General features: G+C 38.6%; 2 protein-coding genes and 1 long non-coding RNA gene across 4 annotated transcripts in view; 2 read left to right on the top strand and 1 right to left on the bottom strand.

Annotated features, from left to right (window-relative positions):
• Positions 1-10113: 10113 nt before the first annotated feature.
• LOC147022556 (uncharacterized) lies at positions 10114-19935 on the top strand. Its single transcript, XR_015059781.1, has 3 exons — positions 10114-10250; positions 16017-16931; positions 19791-19935. It is a non-coding gene; the product is annotated as an uncharacterized LOC147022556 (long non-coding RNA).
• Positions 16967-19285, top strand: LOC147022557 (uncharacterized). The gene has a single exon (XM_085887247.1). It carries the CDS (start codon positions 17723-17725, stop codon positions 19142-19144), a length of 1422 nt encoding a protein of 473 aa, XP_085743373.1. The 5' UTR covers positions 16967-17722; the 3' UTR covers positions 19145-19285.
• Positions 19751-22072, bottom strand: part of LOC147022555 (LIM/homeobox protein Lhx9-like) — a 219712-nt gene continuing 217390 nt past the window's right edge. For both annotated transcript variants that reach the window (XM_085887244.1, XM_085887245.1), the window contains one exon: positions 19751-20337. In XM_085887244.1, the coding sequence (XP_085743370.1) occupies positions 20038-20337 (300 nt within the window). In that variant the 3' untranslated portion in view covers positions 19751-20037. The remainder of the gene's footprint in view (positions 20338-22072) is intronic.

Below are 22072 nucleotides of genomic sequence, written 5' to 3'. Positions count from 1 at the left end.
GTTTCTTTAAACTTCTCAAATGAATCCATATAGTCATATGGATATATTCCCTTTTGTCATAAGAGATCAATCTCTTCTTGATTTGAGAAATATGATTTAAGACTCAGGAAGTTTTTAATATTTGATAATAAGTTAGATAATGGACTTGACATAAACTTGTATATGTCAAGAAATCTGATATGGGTTATGGGGGATGTATGAATTGTTTTTGTGAATGAGATGTATTTTTGATCTGTGTTAGGAATGGCACATATATCTCCAGATGTCTTTGAAAGTTCATTTATAAATAGATGTGTGTCATAGTGAGCGTTGTTGTGAAGAAAGACAGGAATAAAATTTGGAGGCTTGTAATTAAGATTACAATGGGAATGAGTTGGACCTCCATATTTACCAGGAAGATGACAGTGATCCCTAACCTTGACGTCTCCCTCAATTTTCTCCTCACAAATATGACAGATACTGTTCTCTTAGTCATTTACAGTCTTTTTCAGTCTTTATAGTTTTTCACCATTATTTCTCTTAGTCTTATACAGTCTTTTTCCAATCGTCTTACAAACTCATCTGAGGCATCTTCTCCTCTATAAAGTTCGAACTTGTATTCATCACCAACAGCTGATTTGATATAATAACAGAAACCACAAGGAGTATGTTTTTGATATTTATTTGTGTATGATTTATTTGGATTTGGAGAAACAGTATCTATCTTTTCAAGGATACTTTCAAAATCAGCATATATCACAAACCGATATTTTATAGATTTGTTAAAATCTTTGAATGATATGTTTGAACCTGCTTTTGGTAAATTGATTACGGTTGATTTATGATTACTACAATATTTCGAATGTTGATTTAATCATTCTTTTGTGTGAAAGGAGTTGAGACATCTCTTACAAGGATACGTTTTACATTTTCTCTTATATAGTTGTGATTTGGTTAATCTTGAGAAATTTTTGATGAAAGCATAATGTGATTTTTCCTTTGAAGTAAAGTGCAGAAGGTCAATGTGTGTTTCATCATTTTTATAGTTGTTTGAAATTTTTAATATCTGAACTTTGTTTGTATCCATTAATCCATATACATTAACAGATAGATTATTCATTTTCTCAAATTAAGGAATATCTCTCAATGACATTGGAAACTTTAAATCTTGAACATTCAATGTATTCTCGTATTTTTTATAATGTTCAACCCTTTCAGGATTCCATTGTGGAGGATGTAAGTGAGCAAGAACAGACCATAGAAAACATTTATTGTCTTTGTTTTGAATATTAACAACCGCTTTCTGAAGTTTTATCTCTTTTGGTAAATCAATATAAGAAGAAGCTTGAAGAGGATCTGATTTTAAGATGTGTATGTCTAAAAAGATTATTTTTGTAATAGTAAATCCACTACCTACTACAGTGTTATCAACATCTTGTTCTTGTCTCTGGAGATCATCGTAAACATCACATCTTACAAAATCTTGAAATGATGACATAAAGTGAGGGTTTGTCCTCATATAGGGAGTAGTTTCATCGTCTTGTCTTACCATTTTCAATTTTACTTCCATATAAAACTTAAAAGTTTTCATTTCACTTAATGTGTTTTTAATTATAGTTCCAAAACTTTGTTTAACCATATCAACAGCTTCCATGATTGAAGATGGTCCAGGGTCTTGAAAACGAAACAATCTTATTTTTATATGCCCTTTAAATTCCCCTTAAATGCCCCATCAGTGTTTTCAATGGAGAATTTAGCTTCCCTTTCTTCATTGTTCTTGTGTTTGCATGATTGAAGGTGTTTATTTTTTTTTAAAAAATTTAAGAATATCATTATCACATCTATCACAATGTTTTGTTTCTTGGTAAAGTGGAGATAGTTGTCTGAAAAGATTGAATGTGTGTTTGTTGGTTTGAAGGTGTTTTTTATAATATTTATATTCATGATTACAAACATCGCAGAACATTGTATTCACCATATTTATATAATAAAACTTTGCTTAAAATAAAATGTTCTTGATAAAAATTTCGTTTAATTTAGAGGTGAATCGGTGCTTAAAACCATTTTATCCTCCAACTTTTTTCACTTAATAAATACAATGTATCAACGCACAAAAGACAAGTTTCAATCTATCTCTTCGTTTGTAAATGATACTGAGAAATATGTCAAGGATGTAAAATTGAACAAAGATAAATATAACAACTATTGGATAAAAACAATTACGGTGAATAATATGAGTTCTTCTATTTCCTTCAGTGGAAGGGCTTTTTAGTATATCTGGAAGAACATCAATTAAAGTATCTCTCACAAAAGTTTCTCCTCTCCTTCTGGTAATATATTCAAATATAGAAAAAGCAATGAAACAAGAAAAAGTATCAAAAAATAAAAACCTTATGGATGGAAGCTTTAGAAAGAAAAGATAAGACCTTCTGTAATATGCAAGGAGAAATTTGTATTTTTTTCAACAACCCGAAAGATGTAAATCCTGATGAAATAAAGGATGTGAATATATCAGGTGAAATGACATTTCATTCAATAGTAGACAAGGATCATTTTAAAATTACTTTTAATATAAAAAATGTAGTAGTTCAATCTGTTCATGAAAAAAAGTATATAGATATCGATGGTAATGTTTTTTTTGCTAATTAAATACGAGTCATTATTCAACTGAAGATTTTGAAGACTGAGAGTGATTATGATACCGAGAGTTTGTGTTCAAACGACAGTTATGATACCGAGAGTTTGTGTTCAAACGACAGTTATGTACCGAGAGTTTGTGTTCAAATGATAGTTATGAAAGTAGTTTTATAGATGATTGTGAAAGTTCCGAAGATGATACCGAAGATGAATTTCAGTTTAAGTTAAGTTTTACTTTATAAATATGAATAATTCACTAGATTTTGAGCCTCTTGAATTCCCTGATTCTCCATATGACAAATTTGAGAATTGTCCTGGATGTGATAGAGTGGGATTAAACACAGAGTCAAAAGCCTATAAACAATGTATATTCTGTGATTATCTTCTAAGTAATGATAATAAAAAATTTAAAAAGGAAAATAATTCTTTAAGATTTACACCAAAAATGAATTACTTTCCAAGATTGATTAGAGGAATGAATGTAAAGTATGAGGGTGATAACACACCTTTCCTTACAAGGGAAGAAACTGAACATATGAGAGAAATGTTACAAGGATTGTTATATATTATTCACGATTGTCATTTTCAGGGAAATATCAACACAAGATATTGCACAAATAAAATAGTGACTTATCTTGAAATTAAACCCAAACTTAGGTTAAAATATAGAGTTTTTTTAAAAAGCCAATAATAAATTAAATAACATGTTTTCCAAATATATAAATGAATGATTTTTTACCCATTTGGGAAAATAAGATAAAATTTAACAATCATAAAAATCTTCCAAATTCATTAAGATGTCTCATAGTTGGTTTAAGCGGATGTGGAAAAACCTGCTTACTTTTAAAGATGCTCCTTACGTCCAACTTTTTGGATTATGATAATTTAATAATTTTCTGAAGACGAGTTTTCAACCTGAGTATCAACTACTCTCACAAGGTTTTATTGCTGGTCTTCAAAAAGAAGATATAATCGGTTTATTTAAACTTCAAAACAAACAATGATTACAACATTGAAGATCTCATACAATTATTTTGTGATACAAAGAGATATAAAAAGAAATCAAAACCGATAACTTGTATTCTTAGTGATAATACTGATGATATACCATCTCCCCAAGATTTGGATAAATCAAAAAAGAACCTCGTTATCTTTGATGATTGTGTTAACGAGAGAAACCAAACGGTAATGGACAGCTACTTCAGAAGAGGGTGACATTCTTCTTGTAATTGTATTTATCTTCGTCAATCATACTTTCAACTCCCTCGTCGTTCCATAAGAAACAATGTTAATACTTTTATTTTATTGAAGTTGAATTCAATAGATATAAACAATTTTTGGAGAGATAATTGTTCTACATTATGCAGTAAAAAGGAATTTGGGGATTATATGAAACACACGACTGAAAAATATAAATATATTGTTGTGAAACAAGATGAGATATTAAGGGAAATATTTTCATATATAAATGACAAGTATTATTATTAATCTTGTGGGTAAATCTGCTTCAGGAAAAAAACTTTCATAAATCAAGGTTCTTGTATCGTACAAATGAGAATATTGTAAATTTAATTAAAAAACACCCTGTGATACGCATTGTATCAACAACAACTAGAGCAATAAGACCTGGAGAAGTAGAAGGTAAAGATTATTATGATATTTCAGTGGAGAAACATATGTGATTGAGCAATGAAGGTCAAATATTTGAGGAGGTTTCTCTTGGTACATAAAAATATTGACATTGTAAGAGTGAGTTAAAGAAACTAAAATCTGGTGGTCTTGGGATATTAGAAACTAATCCAGAAGGAATGAGACAAATTATTAAACATCTGAGTGATAATGGGGTTAAGATTTTATCATTCGGTTTTGATGTTGATGAAGAAACTCAACGCAGATGTATGAAAAGCAGAGATACAAGTATTAGTGAAGAAGAAATTGCAACTCGTATTAATGTTAATAAAGAATTTGATGAAATATTTAAAGAAAAGGATTTATTTGAACACATCGACTTGGATGATGAAGAAAAGGAAAATTTCCCTGTTGGTCTTTACAATTCATTTAATGATATTTTCCAATAAATAAATGGATGCAAAAGAAAGAGCAAGAAGATTTATGGAACATCAAGAGTTGGTTTCAAAAGTTGTAAAACAACAAGAAGACATAAAGAAGGAATGCAGACAGAAACTAATGGGTGAAGAAGCATTTGAAAGAAAACAAGAGAAATTTTTTTAACCACTTTAAAAAAATTCCCAAGAAAAAATTATAGATGTTTCCACAGTTCCCACATTAGAATATTCTCTGAAAAAAACTTCAAATGTTGAAAAATTTCAGTCAAATGACGGAGGAAGAATTAGGGCATATAGGAGCTTTTGATGATGAAGGATTATTTCAACAACTGGAAGAGATTAATCAACCCACTGATTATATTGTGAATGCTCTTAAAAACAATGAATATTCAGCGGATTCAAAAACCAAAGCAAGACTCATTCCAACAGAACAACCAGGAATATTTTATCTTGTTCAAGAAAAGGTATTGATATTTAATGATGAATTAAGGTTCTTGGGTTTTTCTCAACCCCTATTGAACTAACTCCGTGGTTAATGTTTCTTCTCACAAAAGATGGAAGACAAGGTTCAACTGTGAGGGATGAATCAAAGTATTTTGATCAACCATTGGACATGGAAAATAATGATGATGGAGTATATATATATATATATATATATATATATATATATATATATATATATATATATATATATATATATATATATATATATATATATATATATATATATATATATATTGATCTGCTGGACTCTCTTAATTATAGGGTTAGTCTTTCTGGTAAAAGTCGGAAGAATGAGAAGGAGAAACTCATTATTCAGACTTTAAGTATCCTTGGTTCAGGTGTTAGTTTTCTTCCAAATGACCCATCACAATTAGTTAATAGACTTATTATTGTTAGGTAATAAGAAGGCTGGAAATAACAATTGTTTCAATGAAACATCAGCCATTTTCGACCAGTTGATGAACATGAAAATAATTAATAAATGCAAATCCAAAGACATTTTATCTCATATTAAATAAGATGAGAAGCACAATCCTTAGTTTTAATTTCACAACAAGCGACCACACATCTTCATTCCCAGACCCACTACAACTTGACACAATAAAAGAATATGAGGCGTCTTTATTGTCCATGGAAACTTATAATATCATCATTTAATATAATAATATAACCGAGATATAACCAAGATATATAACCTTATTTAATATAACCGAGAAAAATAACAAGTTTCGTTATAATCCGGGAAGTGGATACAAAACGATAACGGTTTCACCCGGAGCATATGAGATTTCTCAAATATCTTCCGAAATTGTTCGTCTTATGAAAGAACAGGGTGATGAACCAAAAAATATTGTTATAGATATTCAAAAACACACTTCAAAATCAACGATTAAACTTAAAATAACTATAAGGTTGATTTCACAATTGATAATTCATTTAGAGAGTTATTGGGTTTCTCCTCAAAAAAGATTGAAACTAATGGGATGTTTTACAGTGATAATGTCATTCAAATATCCTCAGGAATAAATTCGGTATTAATTCACTGTGATTTGATTGATGGTGCTTATAATGATGGAATAAGAACAAATACAATATTTTCATTCAGTGCATACTCAACTCCAATTGGTTATAAATTCAATATAGAACCCAAAAATCTGGTTTATCTACCTGTGTCAGGAAAAACCATATACAGAGTAAATTTTAGGCTAACCAACCAAGATAATCACATGATTTCTTTTAATGGGGAAATTATATCCATCAGAATTCACCTACGTGAAGTTTTCCAATAAATAAATACGATGGTTATTGTGAGGCAACACGAGTTGGGAAAATATAAAATAATTACAGGGGATGGGATCTTCCTTTCCCCAAACTACAAGGGTGAAGGTATGTATCTTGGTAGAGGATACTATAAACCTAAGAGACAAAGGGGTGTCGGACATCAATTTAGAGGAGATGGGATAATTGATACTCTCATGGGTATTGGGTATAGGTTCAACTATTCTTAAACATAAAGACCTGATTGGTTCAACTGCTTCTGCTGTGGGAAATGTATTGGGTGCTATAAAGAGTATAAAAGATGCCCAAAAAGAATCTCATAAATTACAAGCAATAAAAGAAATTAAGAAAGGAAAAACTCAGTTGTCTTTCCAAGAACGACAAAATAATTCAAATACTTGGGTCAGGGTTTCAAAAGTTACAACATCTTTTTTCCTAAATAAATACAAGTATGGAAGCAATTGATAGTATCTATGAATTGATTTTGAAACATTATCTGGAAGTGATTTTTTTTCCCCCTTTTTTGTTGACCAGAAGTGATTATTTTACAAATTAAAAAAAAACCTTTTCTGGAAATGATTTTTTCCTTTTTTTGTTGACCATAAGTGACTTTTTTTATTGTTTTTTTTCGCTGGAAGTGATTTTAAATTGTTTTTGGCAATGAGGAAGTTCACAAACACAGACAGTTCGGTGATCTATTTGTGTTCTATCGCCACCTTTTTGGTGTTTCACCCTCTGCTTTCACCCTTCTGTGCTTTGTCCCCCCAGGTTTCTGAATCCTTCACACAGTCCAGCATCCAACCCCTTTTTTGTATACATTGTCGAGGATTGGATGAGAGCTAACGCACAATGCACAGCAAGGGGGACATGAGAAAAGAGGGGTGGGACGGGAAGGACGAAACAAACATTAGGAGATCTGTGGAAGGGAGAGGGATGGGGCGGGGAACACGGGATATACAAGATGGACATTGCAGGGACTTTCAGGAAGGAAAGTAGGGAATTTGAAGGAGGTGGGTTTGGGGTGGATTTACGGGGGTAGAAAAGGTCGAGATTTTGGTTGGGGGAAGATAAGAGGTGGTGGTGAACAGCTGTTTTGAAGGCCTGGATGGAAGAATGGGATTGAATAGAGTGAGGGAGTTTATTCCAAAGGTGGGGAAAAAGAGGAATGAAAGAGTGAAGGTGAGCAGTGATTCGTGATTTTGGTAGTTTTACCAGAAGGGGGTTGTTGGCGGACCTTGAGTGCCCTGCGGAAATATGGTGGGGACATATCACAGACAAAGCAGGGGGGTAGAGACCAGAGAGGAGACGGAAGAAGACAGAAAGACCACCGACCTGCCTGCGGTGAGAGAGTGAGAGACCCGAAGACTCAGCCTCATCGCGGGAGATGCCAATGATCCTAAATGCCTTGGTTTCCACAGCGTGAATCCGAAAAAGGTGAGAGGCGTGAGCACCAGACCAGAGGGGAGAGCAGTCCTCCATCAGACTGCGGACAAAAGCTATGTATGTGGTCAGGAGCTCAGGTGGGTCGAGGAAGGACTTTGCACAACGGAGGATTCCCAGTCGGCGACTGGCTTTGGAGGCGAGCTTGGAAATGTGGCTTTCCCAGGAAGGATCATGGCAGATAGTGAGACTCAGACGCTTGAATGAAGGGACCTCTTGCAGAGGATTGTTGAGAAAGTAGATGGGTGGGGGGGGGGGGATGTTCAGACAGTCCTTTCTGAGAGACATGGTGAGTGTGAGATTTATTGGGATTGAAAGACGTGTTCCACATGTTGGACCAGTTTGTGATTTGATCTAGATCTGCAGAGAGTGAAGAAGCTGTGGCTTGCTAGTCTGAGGGATGACAGATGGTACGGCGGAGGTTTGAGTCATCAGCAAAGAGATAAAGAGGATTTTCCAGAGAGTCTGAGAGATCATTGATGAAAACCAGAAAAAGAACAGGGCCCAGAACACTGCCTTGAGGAACTCCAGCCTGGACAGGAAGAGGGGATGAAAGAACTCCATTTAGGGCCACACGTTGACTGTGACAGGAGAGGAAGTCTGCGAGCCATGAGTGGAGATGGCCTTGGATACCATAGGAAGAGAGTTTGGTGAGCAGGTCAGGGTTAGTCTCGGGATGTCTTGCAAGCAATATGTCTCGGTTGGTCTCGCAAGCAATATGTCTCGGGATATGGCTCTGATTTTATGTCTGGCATTGAGGACCTCCATCCATTGTTGGGAGAGTAGAAGCAGCATATCCAGCGTAGCATGATCATGTCTGAAACCAAATTGATGATCGAAAGTCAAGCCATTGGAGAAGAGGAAGGATTTAATGTCTGAAGCGATGATGGATTCCATAACCTTCCTGATGATTGGGAGAAGGCTGATTGGTCTGTAGTTGCAGGGACCTGTTTCTGGTGAAACTACCTAAATCCAGGATCACTGCTCACCTCCACTCATTCATTCCTCCTTTTTTTTCCTGCCTGTGGAATCAACTTCGGCATTCTCTTCAATCCCATTCTCCCAGGTATATACAAGTGTCACACTCTTTCCCCACTGCTTCTGAGGCTCTCGCTGGCAACCACAGCAGCGAGCGCCGACTCCGGAGAGGGTCTTCCCCCTGTTGGGGGATGCATGGGTGCCGCGGAGATGGGCACCACGGAGACGGGCGCCACAGAGTTTCTTTATTTTCCAATGATATTAATATGCCCCCTGTGGTGATTTATAGCAGACATGGATGTGTCCCCCAACATGGGGAACACCCTCTCATCAGCAGGCTCTTGCTGCTCCTGTGGTTGCCAACAAATGCCCTGGAAGCAGCGGTGGAAAGAGAGTGGCACTTGTATATGTGGAAGAAATGTGTAACTGAGCAAAGGGTCACTCAGATAGCTCAGATGGCAGAGCACTGACAGTTTGTCAGAGAACCTGGGTTCAATTCTTGATCTGGACTCCTAATTCTTTCCATATATATTTGTAATGTTTGTTCTATCCTGTTCATTTCTCATTATGTCACTTCTGATCAGAAACACGTTTTTCTTGAAATAGTGTGTATTTTAGCTTGAGCTACACAAAACCAGTGCATTTTACAGTAAAAACTTTATTCATGCAGAAACAGACTAATTTGCCTAAAACAAGCGTTTTTCACAAAACAATAGCTTTGTCTGATTCCAATTTTTGTTCTAAATAACTGTTCTGAAGTGTGAACGCGTTTTTTTTTTTGTTTGTTTTTTTTTGAAATGGTGTGTATTTTATCTTGAACTACGCAAAACAACACAATTTACAGAAAAATCTTATTCATGGAAAAACGGACTAATTTGCCTAAAACAAGCGTTTTTCACAAAACAAAAACTTTGTCTGACTGCAATTTTTGTTCAAAATCACAATTCTGAAGTGGAAACGCATTATTTTTGAAATAGTAATTGAAATTTTTGCTTTAACTGTGCAAGACAATACATTTTGCCCAGATAGGTCAGAGAAACACGCGTTTGACTGTCGATAATCACGTGAATCCCAAGCAAACGCGTGTAATCACACGATGCGCACTCAAATGTGTGCAATCGCATGAAACGCAGTTAAACATGTGCAATCGTTCAAATCACACTCAAATGTACCCAATTGCATGAATCACACTCAAACTTACGCAATCACGTGAATCCCAAGCAAATGCATGGAATCAGAGAACTGATTTCAGCTACCATCTCCATGGCGCCTGTCTCCGCAGTGCCCATCTCAGTGGCGATCACCTCTACGATGACCATCTCCGCGGCGACCGTCTTTTTCCCACGAAACAAGCCTTTTGATCTGCAGGTTTGTCTACCAAGGTCAGCTGCCGGGACGAATAGCAGAAAGCAATAACATCTCTGGTGGCTTTATATGGGCCTCTATTTGTCAGGTTAATTCATGAGTTTAATTGGGCGACAATTTTGTTTTTATTGTCACACTGATAGATCACAAAGCTGTTTAAGCGAAATTGGATAAATAATACACTCCAAAGGTGGAGTGGAGTGGCCACTCATCTGGAGTAGCAATCAGGGGAAGAGGGACCAGTTGGGTGCTAACAGCAGGTACAAATCCTGCCATGCTTCCCCCACAGCAAGATTAAACATTATTTGGGGAAAGGATGGTGGAGGTTCTACCGAGATAGCTACATGCATGGTTTGAGTGTGTTTCGAACTGCAATTTAGAGTGCCATTCACCTGGTGACTCAACTTTGACAAATGACGACAATTTTTGTATACCTGTTTAAAAACAGAGGTTTAAACTGTATTTATTTGTTTTGATAAAGGAATGGATTTGTATTTAAAAGGTCAGAGCAAGTGATTAGATGGCTGGAGTAAGTGTGATGGGATATTGCTGCATTTTGCTGTATAAGTGAGAGAGAAGTGGATAAAAGAAATGGACAATGTCAGAGATTTAAAATGTTGATGGAAATCTGAAAAGTGATGAAAAAGATTGGTTACAGATTATTTTTCGAGAGTTTTCAGCTCCATTGACCATAAAAGAAATGGACGCTCATCAGATCAAAGAAACAACGTCAGCATTTGGTCGTGTTTAAACTGTTTGGAGAAATTTTGTATCTTTTAACCATATTGTCAAGTTTTGTTTCCAAATGCTCCCAAATGGACGCTCTGCAGCCAAAGTGTGGTCCGCAACTTCGTACTGGTGTAAAATGTCAAGGCCAAGCGATGTGGACCCCACTCTCACTATGGGAGAGTTTTGCAGAGCTGAGAGCCCGAGAAAGACTTCTAAAATAATCACCCTGTGACTACAATGATAGCCATGCTACTTGTTTAATTGCTCCTTTTAGTTAATGTAATTATAACAACCTAGCTTTGAATTACCAGTGTGCTTTGACCTGTATGGTAGTGATGGGGATACTCTTATGGTCAATAGGACCAATAAGTGATACTCGTGATAATGTTTGCATGCACCGGGTTTGTTATCATATACATAAACATGGGAAACAGTTGGTAACTAATGGAAGTTGTGTACGGTAACTTAGTTAATTACTTTCAGACTCAGCTCATAAAAGAGAAAAAAATAACTCATTAAGAGCACTGGAGGCACAAGATTTTTAGTGTTCATTGTTTCTTTTTTTCCATTACAATTCAAAATGGTATTCGAACCATCATGTTTCTTTTAGTTATAATTAATATCAAGTTTTGTTTTGGAATTACAAATTGAGAAACCTTTATCATATAAGTCTTGTGGTGTCCACACTTTCGGAACAGCAGTATAATTTAAAACCAGAAACTTTGGACACATGTAAATGATCAATAATATCGCAGTAAGGTACACCGTTGGTTATTGATAACACTGGTCAACACTTTTTTACTTTCTGAATGTTGTCTAGATTTCTACAAGTGAATTAGGGTATTCTGGCACTGCTGAATCAGGAAATGGCATCCGTTTCTCTCCATCAGGTCAGGTTTTTGTGCTAAGTTGATTTGAAAAAATCAGATCTTGTGACAAAATCAATTACATTTTTGTGGCATTATCAGCTGATTTTTGTCAACACATATCATCCTAAACATGTTTTTAAGAAAAAAAAATGTTTTGCCAACAACATTTATTGATTACATGATAGAAACATCGATTACTGTCATCTGAATGGTGGGCATTGATAAAGGTAAGTACAAGTAAATTGCATGTTGCGTCACCACTGTTCAAACTTCAGGGCTTGAACTTCCGTTTCTTCGAACTCCTGGAATGTTCAGCGGCAGGGAGGTCTCTCTTCAGATTCCAACAGTAGTCAGCCATCATGACTGCGTCCCAGCGACCCTGATACCTGGTCTCCATCTCCTTCATGTCCTGATGGAATCTCTCCCCCTGCTCGTCACTCATTGAACCCAGGTTCTCAGGAAACCGGTTCATATGTGAAAATAGGTAGTGCATCTTGATGCTCATGTTGCAGCCCAGGTTTCTGAAAGCAGTCAGCATGTTGTTGACAAGTTCTGCGTAGTTTCTGGCCTTATTGTTGCCAAGAAAGTTCTTCACTACCAAAACAAATGTCTTCCACGCTTCCAGTTCCACTTCGTTCATTGAGTTTTTGAACTCTGGATCTCTGATGAGCTGACGGATCTGAGAACCATCAAAGATGCCAGCTTTCAACTTCTCCATGGTCAATCCTGGAAAAGCCTGGCACAAGTAAGTGAAGCAGTCACCATCTTTGTCCAGAGCCTTGGTGAACTGCTTGATTAAGCCGAGCTTGATGTGCAGCGGTGGGAAGAGTATTCTGTCTCTGTCCACCAGAGGGTCGTTGATGACGTTCCTTTCTTTGCATGGCACCAATTCCTCCCGCACAGGCCAGTCCTTCTTCCTGTAATGCTGAGCACGGTCCCTACTATCCCACATGCACAGAAAACATGGGTACTTGGTGAAGCCAGACTGTTGTCCCAACAAAAAGTTCACCATCTTCAGGTCAACACAAATAAACCACTTATGCTGATCATAACCAATTTTCTCCAGCACGTACTTCACCGCTTCATACTTCTCCTTCAGTGTAGTCGAGTGAGCGATGGGTACAGAGGCAAACTGGTTGCCGTTGTGTAGCAGAACACATTTCAGTGATCGCTTGCTGCTGTCAATGAACAGTCTCCAATCTTTGGGTTCGTACTGTGGCACTCCAAGCTTGAGCAGAAGCGCATGTCATAAATTGGCGCATGTAGGTATTGTACATTCTTCAGAGTTCGTTATTTCAAGAAATACAACTTTTTTGTATCACATTATTACAAAATCTGCCCCATTAACTTTAGTTTTGATCCACAAACTTTATGCTTTGCCTCACCAATTTTTGGAAGATTTTGAGGTTTTATGACTTCAAACTGATCCCTTTTCGACATAATCACCCAGAACTATCGTACCTGAATACTTCTTGTCATTAAAATAATTATTTCCAATCAAAACAATTATTTGACATGACATTTTACCCCCACCAACTTCTTCTAAAATGCTCCACACATGCGTACATGTGAACAAAAATGTAAAAAACGACATGTGGCCATATCTCAAAAACTTGACCTGATTGAACAAAACTAATGTGAGTTTTGGATTCAGCGCATCAGATTTGTCCTAAATCAGCTTAAAAAATGCAGACAACAAATTTGTTGTTGACCAGGGGGATAATTGATATGAATTATTGATCACTGTAGCTATGGACCTCATTGATCTATTAAGGGTAGACAAAAGTTACTGAGAATTGAATCGAAAGAATATATTAAGTTGAGGTACTTACATAATATTGAAGGACTAGCCGAAACCCCGTCACAGATGGATTCCGTTCATTAAACCACCCTCACCAGCTCACCCACACTCGAAGGACATGGACTGGACAGGGCGTGCTTGTCCCCGCCTACTCATCCCCCGCCCCCCTGTCCACCCCTCACACTCAACCCCACCTAATTCACCCCAGCCCCCGCCCACTAATCCCCAGCCCCATTCCCCCATCTCCCCCTTTCAATTTGCTTACCCCCGCCCAAAAATTTGCTTACCTTGCCCCCGCCTCTTCACTCCCTGCCCCCGTCTCTTCATCCCCCGCCTCTTCACTCCCTGCCCCCGTCTCTTCTTCCCCCGCCCCCGCCTCTTCACTCCTCGCCCCCCGTCTCAACGAAAAGTGCTTATTCTCCTTCAGAGTTGAAAGTTGACTATTGCCACTATGTGCGATGCACTTTTACAGGTACGAAGTTTCTTTCAGTCCCAGTCACAGTACCGAGAAAAACGTGACGTGACTGCTTGGAGGAGCACAAAATTGGTCCTTCAGTGTTAATATATAGATACAATGTTTCTTGTTACATTTTTTGTGTCAAATTCACATTCTGAGATCGTCAGCATGTGCAAAAGAGGGTTTTACATTGCAGACGCTATTTTCGAGGAGTGGAATTACACCTCTCAGCGGTAACGGTCTGTCGGCGACAGATGTGATGACGTCAGCGAATGACCGATGATGTCATGACGTCCTGATGCCTCTCAGCGGTGACGTCACACGTCGCCATGTAAACGAATGTAAAACGAAAAGTGTTTATTCTGCTTCAGAGTTGAAGGTTGACTATTGCCATGATGTGCGATGCACTCTTACAGGTATGGAGTTTCTTACAGTCCAGGTCACAGTACCGACAAAAACGTGACGCGACCGCTAGGAGGAGCACAAAATTGGTCCTTCAGTATTAATATATAGATGGTCTATGTTATTAAATTGATCAATTAAAGTCAATATTATATATTAGGAATCATAAGTTAATTGGAAGAGAAAATCAATATATGAGGGAAATAAGCATGGTATTTACATAAGCATAATGAAGAATGGTTAGACCAACAGCAATTATGAAATCAATTCACGGAATTAGGAATTGTACAATGTATTGCAATTTTATTGATCTCACTGGTTAGTAGTTCGTACTGGCCTAACTGTAATTTAAGTAAAATGCCTCCATATTTTATGGAAAGTCAAACAAAAACAAAAGATAAACAAGAATCACGCCGAGTGCAGAAGGCATTAGGATGTGAAATGAATGTAAAGTCGGTCAGAGTATAAGAATTATATTATTGAAAATAGTGCAATGATGCCACAAGCCAATTAAAATATTACCTATTTTATTTGTTTCCTGATTAAATGGACAGGTGCTTGGTTTTTGATTTAGTGGTACTTGTACGTTTACTTAAGTAAGTTGAGGTACTTACTGACTTGACCATCTTTCTAACACTGACTTGACCATCTTTCCTCAGCACTGGAAGTGCTAAGTTAGCTGGAAATAAATAAATAAATAAATAATGGCAGTTACTCTGGAACTACTTGTGAATGAAACTGGATTATTTAGCAGATATGAATGTTAAAATTATTGCAAATGCTAAAATGATAACTGTGCAAAATCGAATCGCTTTAGATTTGGTACTTGCTCCAAAAGGGGGGAGCCTGTCTTCTTGTAGGGTTTGAACGTTGTACTTTTAGCTCAGACAAATTAAAATATATTGAAGAAGAAAAAGCTCACTTACATTATTATTATACAGATGATGGAATATTTTTCTTGACTAGAAGGGATCTTTGGGGTATGGTGGACTGAATTCTTGATTGCAAATTGGAACCCTGATAAATACTGCTGCCCTTTCTACATGAAAATAGCAAATGAGATTATTGTTTTTGAGTATACATACAACCGATATTTCTTTAGATTTTATTACGTCGTTTTGGTGTGAAGAAAACCAGAGTGGTGTCAAAGCCACCCAATGCTCGCCTGTTTATACATTTATCGTTTTTCATTTTTAAAAAACTAGTCTAATAATATTTTTTTATAAAGCATTGCAGTGAAGTCTGATCCAAATAATTTTAAAGCAATATATGTATTTGTATATTGTAATCAGTAAAAAATAGTGTGGTAGATAAAAACATTAGAAAGGAAATAACTTGCACCAAAAACTTTAACATTTTAACGCTCACACTCATGCTGACGCTCACGTCGGGGGTATTGCTATAGTTCTCCGTTCTTTGAACAGGCGAGCTAAAAAGGAAAGGGAAGGGTAATATTTTGATAGAACATGAAATGTAAGTTAGATGCTTAACCTTGGTTCTGTTTATTTCAGTGTTGAGTGCAGTTGAACTCTGCAGTTTACGATTTCGTCTAATGAAGCTGCTTTGGAACAACTTCCACCAAAAGATTGGACGATGGGGAGAACCCAGATTTGGGTGATTGGGCATTCAACACGTGATCATGAAACTACCCCCTTCCTGCGGAGATAAGATGAGCATGTAAAAGAAAGAAAAAGAGAAAGAAGAAAGAAAAAAAACACTGAAGAGAAGGTTGGACAAGTTAAACCCCAGCAAGGCAAAGACTTAATGAGCTGTTAGGGTTGCACACCGTTGCATGGTGCCTGACTGGGGGACGGCCTTGACCACACTCACAAATTGCTGTCCTGCAGATACATCATGAACTTGCCGTGGTCGCACAACGCACAACAAAGGCCCTGAAGGTCCATATGGTGAGTCATCTGCAACGTGTGTTCAATGGTGCAGGTGGGGCTGGCTCGTGCAGCCATTGCGGCTGCCTCCAACGTGCATAGCTCGCTTGGTGAATCAAACCTGATTGCACGAACTGCTGCTACGAGGCCCCAAACTATCCTGGGGCTGGATCTCTGGGTGACATCTCGAGTCCTCTTCATCTCCTTCAACACAGTGTTATCTGCAACCCAGTGTCAGGCCCAAGCTCGTCCCTGCCAAGATCTACCTTCTCATCAGCTCAAGGAGCGCCTTAACTGTGTTTCCCATTGGGTGCTGCTCTACCAACACCCGAACCTGCTTATCTTCTGGCCGCGGGTAGCACATCTTTTCGATTTGTGACACCTGCTGATGAACAGGCCATTAATTAAATGGAAACACACTCACTAACCTGGCTGGGACACTATTGAAATGGTCGTCGTACTGCATTCTTCTCCTCTGAGCACTCACTGCCATTATTGATTGAACTTGTGGAAGGGATATTTTTCTCCTCTCGGAACAAGGTATGGTGATCATGTGTAATATACTTGGTCAAATTTTTCCTGATCAGAAAAAGGGGGGGATGTGGAAGAAAAATAATTATATTCATGTATTTTAAATTATATTCACTTGTTCAATTGTTGCTGGTACTTTATAAATTTAATTTTTGTACTATAGTCGAATTGGCTGTCAGTAATATTTCCCTTTTCCCGAGAGTCTTTTGACCTACATATTGATAAAATAATATGTTACGATGAAAAAAGGTCTTTCTTGCTGCATAGAAACAGGGTGACCTGGTTGATAACACTGCAACTTTTGCCATGATTGTGTCATTCTCTCCCTCCCACCCAGAGTGGCCACATGTTACAGTTCTGAGTTATTTTGCCCAGTGCCTATCAGCTCATCCCATAGTTGAATTGCCAAATGTCTCACCTTCCCTTTGGAATGTCAATTTGTGTACAAGAGGGATTATTTTTAGTCCATGAGCCCAAGCATATATCGGTACCATCTGAGGAAACCAAACTTTAGGGCTACTAAGTTATTGGTCGGGACTATATGATTATTTCAATATGTGATAACCGTTCCAGAAGAGCAGCTTAGTGTATGTATTTTGCATTTTTACCATTCTGAGATATTGACGTTTTGCGGGAAAATCACACAATGGACTATTGACACATCCCATGAAGGTAATATCATTCAATAACAGCTCAGGATATCCAGATTTGTTATCTGCACACTTACAACAAGCATACTTCCCATCTTGAGGCACATCTCGGTTCAGATCGGCACCACGAACCCATTCGGACGGATTCCCATGGATCAGACGATCGAGGAGACTGTTAACAAAGACACACAGACACCTGGAGGAACGAAAGGATTCAGCCTGAATCCAGGAGCTGTGACCCGATACTATCTGACGTCAGATTACCACAGTATGTACCTTGGGCACCTGAGGGATATGGTAGGTCGAAGTCACTCTCAGCTGAACCATCCAGATCTGCAGTTACCTAGGATCCGGAGGGATGAGGCTGACATCCAATCCTTGGTGGATCTCATGGAGAACAGCTGGCTGGATCCACTGAGTCCTGATCAAGCACAGTTTGTCAGCTTGTCGACCGCTACTGTTGCTCCTCCTGATGTTGCCAATGACCTCCCCGCGGCTCGCACGGTAGGAGAGAAGGCATACCAGGATTTCAAGAAGAAACGCCTGGAGACAAATCCACCAACTGCACAGTTCAATGACAAGATGACAAAAAGGAACTTGAAAACATTCACCCACGTCCAGAAGAAACCAACCAGCAAAGCGCAGGCCAAAGAAATTGTTCTCAAGGCTGACAGAAACCTGTTTGGGCACATGATCCTCATTGCTCAGAGTCGAGATCTGCACATGAGAGATGTCTTGGTGCACCCCCTGGGGCCCTTGCCATGGTCAATTGCTAATGGCGATGAATCTCTGCGGAAGACGAACAAAGCAACCCTTGCCAGAGAGCTGGAAAAGAGTGTTTCTCCCACTGAAGTTATTGCAGAGCCATCAGCAACTGTCATTGATGGCATGAGCCTGGTACAGAAGACGAAAGGGAATGACAAGACATTTTCACAGCTGGCTGAAGCGATACTGTCAACGGCTCTTCATGATGGAGCCCAGAGTAAACGCATTGATGTTGCCTTCGATGTTTACCGAGAGACGTCCATCAAAGACGCAGAGAGATGCAACAGAGGTGCAAGCACAGCAATCCAGTTCAGGAGCATCACACCGGGCCACAACATTCAGCAGCGGAGGAAACTGCTCTGCAGCTCTTCCAACAAGGCAAGTCTAATCAAGTTCCTGGTAGAGGAGTGGAAAGAACCAAAAAGCAGGGAGAAACTGAAGGAAAAGTTGCTCTATGTAACCTGCAAGGAGGTCTGCTACAAGCTCACGAAGGACCACTGGGAGGAAGTGGCAGAGCTGAAGTCCACGCAGGAGGAAGCAGACACCCGAATGCTTCTGCATGCTCTGCATGCAGCAGAGGCTGGGTACAAGGCTGTGGTGATCACTGCCAAAGATACAGATGTCCTCGTGTTGTGTCTTGCCTTCAATAAGGACATCCCATGCCCCATGTATCAGAAGTGTGGTACAAAACCCGCACACGGTTCCTCGACATTGACAAGCTTGCTAGATCGATGGGAGACAGTGTCTGTGATGCCCTGGTTGGACTGCACGTGTTCCCCGGTTGTGATACAGTCCGATGGACTATAAGCTGCCAGTCTGCAATGGTTATCACATCAAAATATGATCGATATATATACACCAATTCAAAAATCATAACTAGGATTGGTTTCCTTGTATGGTACCGACAAGTGGAATTTCTGGCCTGGGCCCATGGACTATTTGGGCTTCCGTTTCAGTGAAGTCCATTTGAATGTTTCAGTGAATCATTGAATGTTCTTCCTCCGTATATACAAAATTAAATATTCTCCTTTGGTATGCTGATCGATCGATTGTGGAAATTGAGTTCTTCTCCACGACAGGTCCATGGCAATTAGTGTGTCTTGCTCATGCCTACTTGCTTTGACAATGAGCTGTGCAATGTCATGGTCATAACCCATGGCAAAGAGGAAATGCTCCAGTTGTAGAACCCTGCTGGTTGTATCATCATGATGTTCACAGTTTGCCAGCATGGACTGTGAGCTTGTCATGTACAAGTTACTTGTTATGCCTACATTTTTTGTCATCAACTAATAGATTTGCATTTCATTCCTTGTCCAACGGCATGTGATCATTGTCTTTCATGACAATTTGATCAGTACTCTTCCTCAATCCACCCCAAAATACCTTGTCATCCATGTTAGAAAACACACAAAGTTTGGTATTTGATGGTTTGTTTTTTAATTTGCCTTTGCAGATGGATTACAAATGTGACATATTCTGACCATTACACTTCAAGTAAAGTTGATATCGAAATAATTTTCTCTCGGGTTCACATTCTGTCATTATAAACAAATTTCCAAGGAGAACTGATTGCTTGGTACAAGACAGTTTGGTAGTGGTCGCATGAAGGTATTTACCCACTGATTGCACAATAAATTTTATTTATTTCAATAGAAGCCAATGTATTTTTATTCATTGGATGTACTATTGGAGTTTGCTTCCTATTGCTCTTCATTAGTTTCTATTGTTTCCCACTGGTCAGTTTGATCGACATCATGGGCCTGGGGGATGGAGGGATGAGGGCTGGGAGGCACCGTGCCAAGAGAAGCTGAAGATGGAGAAAGCGGTGGCAGGTCAGCATGTCCAGTCCCCTGGCCAGCTCCTGCCACTTGTCCGCAAAGAAGGCTGACCGTCGGACTTGACCTGTCAAGAACGGCTCCATCCATTGCAGCATTTCCTCCTCCGGCTTCTTGGCGCAGCAGGTTTCGACGAAATTTCGCTCGAGCATTCTGAAACCAAACCTGAGGAACATCAAGAAAGAGAAAGCAAAACGACAGAAGAGACGATCACAATATTTCTCTCTCACAATTTTTATAATCTACATGCTTGCCACAATATGCCCTACCATTCAACTGCTACTGTGGTTTTGGTACAGTTTGTTTGACGACTCAACCACTGCTATGTTGTTGGAAGTTTGTCCGACTATTCAACCACTGCTGTGATTTTGGTACAGTATGTTTGACAATTCAACGACTGCTGTGTTGTTGGCAGTTTATCCGACGATTCAACTGCCGCTGTGTTTTCTGAACAGTATGTTTGACTATTCAACGACTGCAGTGTTTTTGGAACAGTATGTCTGACTATGCCTGGCGTTGGCTTAATGGTTCGGGTGGTGGGCTTGAGATCCTAGCTTGAGATCCTAGAGTCCTGAGTTCAAATCCCACTCAGCTGTTGAATTAATACCAGGTGGGGCTAACTCAGCCTGTCATCCTTCCGAGGTCAGCAAAATGAGTGCCAGCATGCTGGTATACTGTGTCGGAATGGCGACCCATCCAAGATTGTGCCCAATAGTCAAGGAGACCGCTTCGGCAGCACCAACGCTCTGCACAGAGTATGGTCCCAATGGATGGATGGATGGATGTCTGACTATTCAACTGCTGCTGTGATTTTGGTGCAATATATCTGACTATTCAACTACAGCTGTGTTTTTGGCACAGTATGTCTGACTTCAACGACTGCTGTGTTTTTGGTACAGTATGCCTGACTTTTCAGTTACTGTTGTGATTTTGGTTTTGGATGCCGGACGATTCAACTGCTGTGATTTTGGCCCAATATATCTGACGATTCAACTACTGCTGTGTTTTTGGAATATTATACCCAACTATTCAATGACTGCTGTGTTTAAGTTTTTTTGATATTTGTTGTTTATTCATTTATTTATTTTGGATACACATCCATTCCATGAATACAAACATTTTCAAACAATTTCATCAAAATGAGCAAAGTACTTCCAGTTCTGGGTCTGAAGGGACGGCTGGTTCTCTCATGGGTCTCTGCCGACTTTCTCAAAGTTAAGTTTCCAGTCGTTATTTGTCACGTTTTAACTGTTTATTTTCTCACATACATGTTTACTGTGTGTTCCTAGTTCGGTTTTGTTTCAAAAATCGTGCTATTTTGTGAGTTTTCGTCAACCTTGTCTTTTCGAACACCTTGAGGCCAACTCGTTCTTCCCGTCTCGGTGTACGTTCATTTTATTTGTATTCTCTCCGTATTACCATCAATTCCTATTATCCCAATGCCCACCATCCCTCCCAACAACACACTCTGTTTCTTGTCTTAAATTTTTAAAAAACAAAGATAAAAGAACAACCCTTCCTCGCTCTATACCCACGAGTACCGATCCTCCTTCTTCTTCTTCCTCTCCCGCCTTCTGCCGGCATACCATCTTTCTTCTATTTGAGCTGACCCACTCTCACCATTACCTTTACGATTTCTTCCTACAACCATCCATTCTCCAATCTTATCTAATCTTCAAAAATCCATCAAAAAATAAAAATTTCCTTGCATCCTTCCCAACTATACACCACCTGTAACCACGTGTCTCTTCACCCCTTCCTGTTACTTTTCATTGATCCATCAGCTTCACTCTGCATTTACCATTCCAAATTCACCATACACCTGCACAATTTCACTTCAACCTTTCCTTTTCTCAACCTGACACAATCCTTGTGAAAAACATAAATAAATAATAAATAA

Source organism: Eptatretus burgeri, chromosome 7 (genome assembly GCF_056783735.1).
Source record: "Eptatretus burgeri isolate ZD-2024b chromosome 7, Ebu_testis_v1, whole genome shotgun sequence".
In the NCBI taxonomy this organism is placed as follows: domain Eukaryota; kingdom Metazoa; phylum Chordata; class Myxini; order Myxiniformes; family Myxinidae; genus Eptatretus; species Eptatretus burgeri.
This window is presented reverse-complemented; position numbering and strand designations above follow the sequence as displayed.

Bases quoted from the DNA above. Each gene is read 5' to 3' on its own strand.
- LOC147022557 (XM_085887247.1), top strand. From the start codon at position 17,723: ATGGATCAGACGATCGAGGAGACTGTTAACAAAGACACACAGACACCT.